The sequence below is a fragment of the Penaeus chinensis genome, chromosome 31 (genome assembly GCF_019202785.1).
Source record: "Penaeus chinensis breed Huanghai No. 1 chromosome 31, ASM1920278v2, whole genome shotgun sequence".
In the NCBI taxonomy this organism is placed as follows: Eukaryota; Metazoa; Arthropoda; class Malacostraca; order Decapoda; family Penaeidae; genus Penaeus; species Penaeus chinensis.
The window spans coordinates 15,710,654-15,713,153 of NC_061849.1; the positions used below are offsets into that span (position 1 = coordinate 15,710,654).

General features: G+C 48.3%; 1 protein-coding gene across 1 annotated transcript in view; it reads right to left on the reverse strand.

Annotated features, from left to right (window-relative positions):
• Nucleotides 1–1,230: 1,230 nt before the first annotated feature.
• LOC125042063 (alpha-(1,6)-fucosyltransferase-like) overlaps nt 1,231–2,500 on the reverse strand; it is a 9,842-nt gene continuing 8,572 nt past the window's right edge. The window contains exons 7-9 of the mRNA XM_047637526.1: nt 2,046–2,283; nt 1,630–1,684; nt 1,231–1,365 (exon numbers count right to left, since the gene is read on the reverse strand). Of these exons, the coding sequence (XP_047493482.1) occupies nt 1,231–1,365; nt 1,630–1,684; nt 2,046–2,283 (428 nt within the window). The remainder of the gene's footprint in view (nt 1,366–1,629; nt 1,685–2,045; nt 2,284–2,500) is intronic.

Below are 2,500 nucleotides of genomic sequence, written 5' to 3' on the forward strand. Positions count from 1 at the left end.
CAGCCAATCAAAATATTCAGCCAAAAATATTCACGAACCCCATCATGATCTGAGATGATCTGTCCATCCACTGAGCAGACTGCAATCATCTGCAAGGAGTTCAGCTTCCTCAGGGATTGGTAAGCATGGTGAAGGTCATCTACCAAGAAATGGCTTTCAACCTCCTCAGCAAGATTCCTGACGAATTGTTCCTTGTCCCATCTCCGCAGTGTCTGAGCCCTACACACCAAAAACCGATCCTGATTGCCATTCAGCCAAGCAGTGTGACTCACTTCAGTGGCCTCATCTCAAGGAAATGAAATTCTGCCTTGCCCTCAGGTGTACACTAATGGACTCCTGCACTGCTCCGAGTGTTTCAAGCTAGAACTACTGAGCAACTGGGTTCGTTAGGTTTTGTGAATCGATCAAAGACAGCTGTGGCGAACCCATTGGCACACTCCTCTCTCAATCTGTCCAAGTGAAACCCCCTAGAGTGGCCACTGGAGGGATGAGGTGATTTGAAATGGAACCATAGCGTAGCCACAACCAGCCTCTGATCAGTGCCACGGAACTCGGCTCTCCGGTAAACCCTGCAATTCTAATGGATCCTCCATTGAGTGCTGGCAAAAATGTGGTCAATCATCTTGGCCATAGTACCCATATTGTTATACCATGTAAAACGATGCGGGTTGGAGTGCTGATACCAGGAGCCAGAAATCCTCATTTCCTGGGACCTAGCAAAGTCCCAGAGAAGGAGGCTGTTCTCACTGCTGTGATCAGCTCCCGAGCTATGGGGGCCAACAGACATCTCATAGCGAACTCGATCACAGCCGGATACCACATTGAAGTCAGAACAATGCAGAAGTCTCGCAGAGGACAATTGTCTGCCATGAATGTTAGATTGGTGCAGAATGCTTCGTTCACATCGAATTGCAAATATCGGTAGGAGTATACATAGCAATAAGAGACACGAAGCCAATTGAGGTAACTGGTGTTACCTCAACTTCCGAGGGTTGAAGTTGGCTGGAGATGGCTATAGCTACTCTCTGGAGGTGATGACCATCACCACGGTCCAACCAGTAGTAGGTAAACCCATCCACACTGATCATGAGGCTGCCAGGTCTTCTTACCTCCAAGAGGGTAGCGACCTTAACTCCCAAAAGCTCCAATTCCCACGTTAGTAGAGGTAACCACTCATCTTGCCGCAAGGACTGGATGTTCCAAGTGCCTACCCAGATAGCTCTCCTGAGGTTAAGCCTTGGGCAGTTGCTCTGGGTGGATGACACCCCCGCGGGCACTGCCCCAAATAAGGGGGTTTGCAGGCCCAACATCCACCTGTGGGGTTCCCTTTGGATTTGCCCCATGGGCGTCATGCTGAGTTGGCGCCTGTCAAGGCGCAGGTGGGATGAGTAATTCTCGTTCCCAGCCTATGCCCTAACCTTTGCCCTCCTGATGGGACCCACAACCCACCTCACTTGCTGGATGGGAGGGACAGCATCCCTCCCCCCAGCACGTCCATTTACTTGAGATGCTGCTGGTTGAGTTATCTGGGGGAGGAGGGCTGGCAAGGCCCACCTTCCCCAAGCCGCCCATTAACCCCAGGGTGGCTGAGGGTTGGAGTCGTTATGGAGTCATGGCATGTGAACATGCCCTGGCTCCATACCTCTGGGGCCTCCTGCTACTCCGAGATCCTCCATACTTTAGCCTGGGACCGCATGGTGCCCAGTTTCCATGGGTGACCATGAGGAGGCACTGCAGAAGTTTCAATGGCGGAGAGGCTGTGAACTGGCATGGGAGATATATGCAGAGCTGTTCCCTTTTTTGCACTAGGCTGGCCACTGGTGGCAGCTGCAAGTGAGAAGGCATGCAAGCACTTAACACTATCTAAGCTACCACACCATCACTTCACATAACCTGAACATGAAGCACCTACCCATAATAATAACGATAATATCATCACTTAGGAACTTCCACAAAAATTATAATTATGTTACTAATAATTTTAAGTGATGCTCACAAAAACTGTTAAATCAAAACGTGCAAAGAAAATGTTTGTGGCAACTTACCCAACAACAGGACTCTCGTAACCCAGACGAATGCTTTGCTTTTCAATGTAATCCTTGAATTCACCATTCAGCCTCAGGATATACTTGGATAACTGCCCCATCCACCAGGCAAAGGGGTCGCCGTGGGCATTCATGAGGCGTTGAGCTATGTCCCTTGGGACTGATTTTGGGAGGTAACTAGGGCGTGGTCTGGGTTTGTCACTGTCAGGGAATTGCACAACTCTTGACCTACCGTTTCCTGAAGTGGGAGAGCATTTTCATAATTACATATACTATTATTATTATTGCTATTATCTAATGGAAAAGAGAGAGGAAGAGGGGATTGTAGGAGACCTGTGGAGATAATTAAGGGAGGGAGAAAGAGTAAAAAACACAAAAAGCTGTATCCGAATTACCAGCTGCATCCAATTAATATTCTGGAATTAATTATTACAAATTTAATATAGATTTTAAAA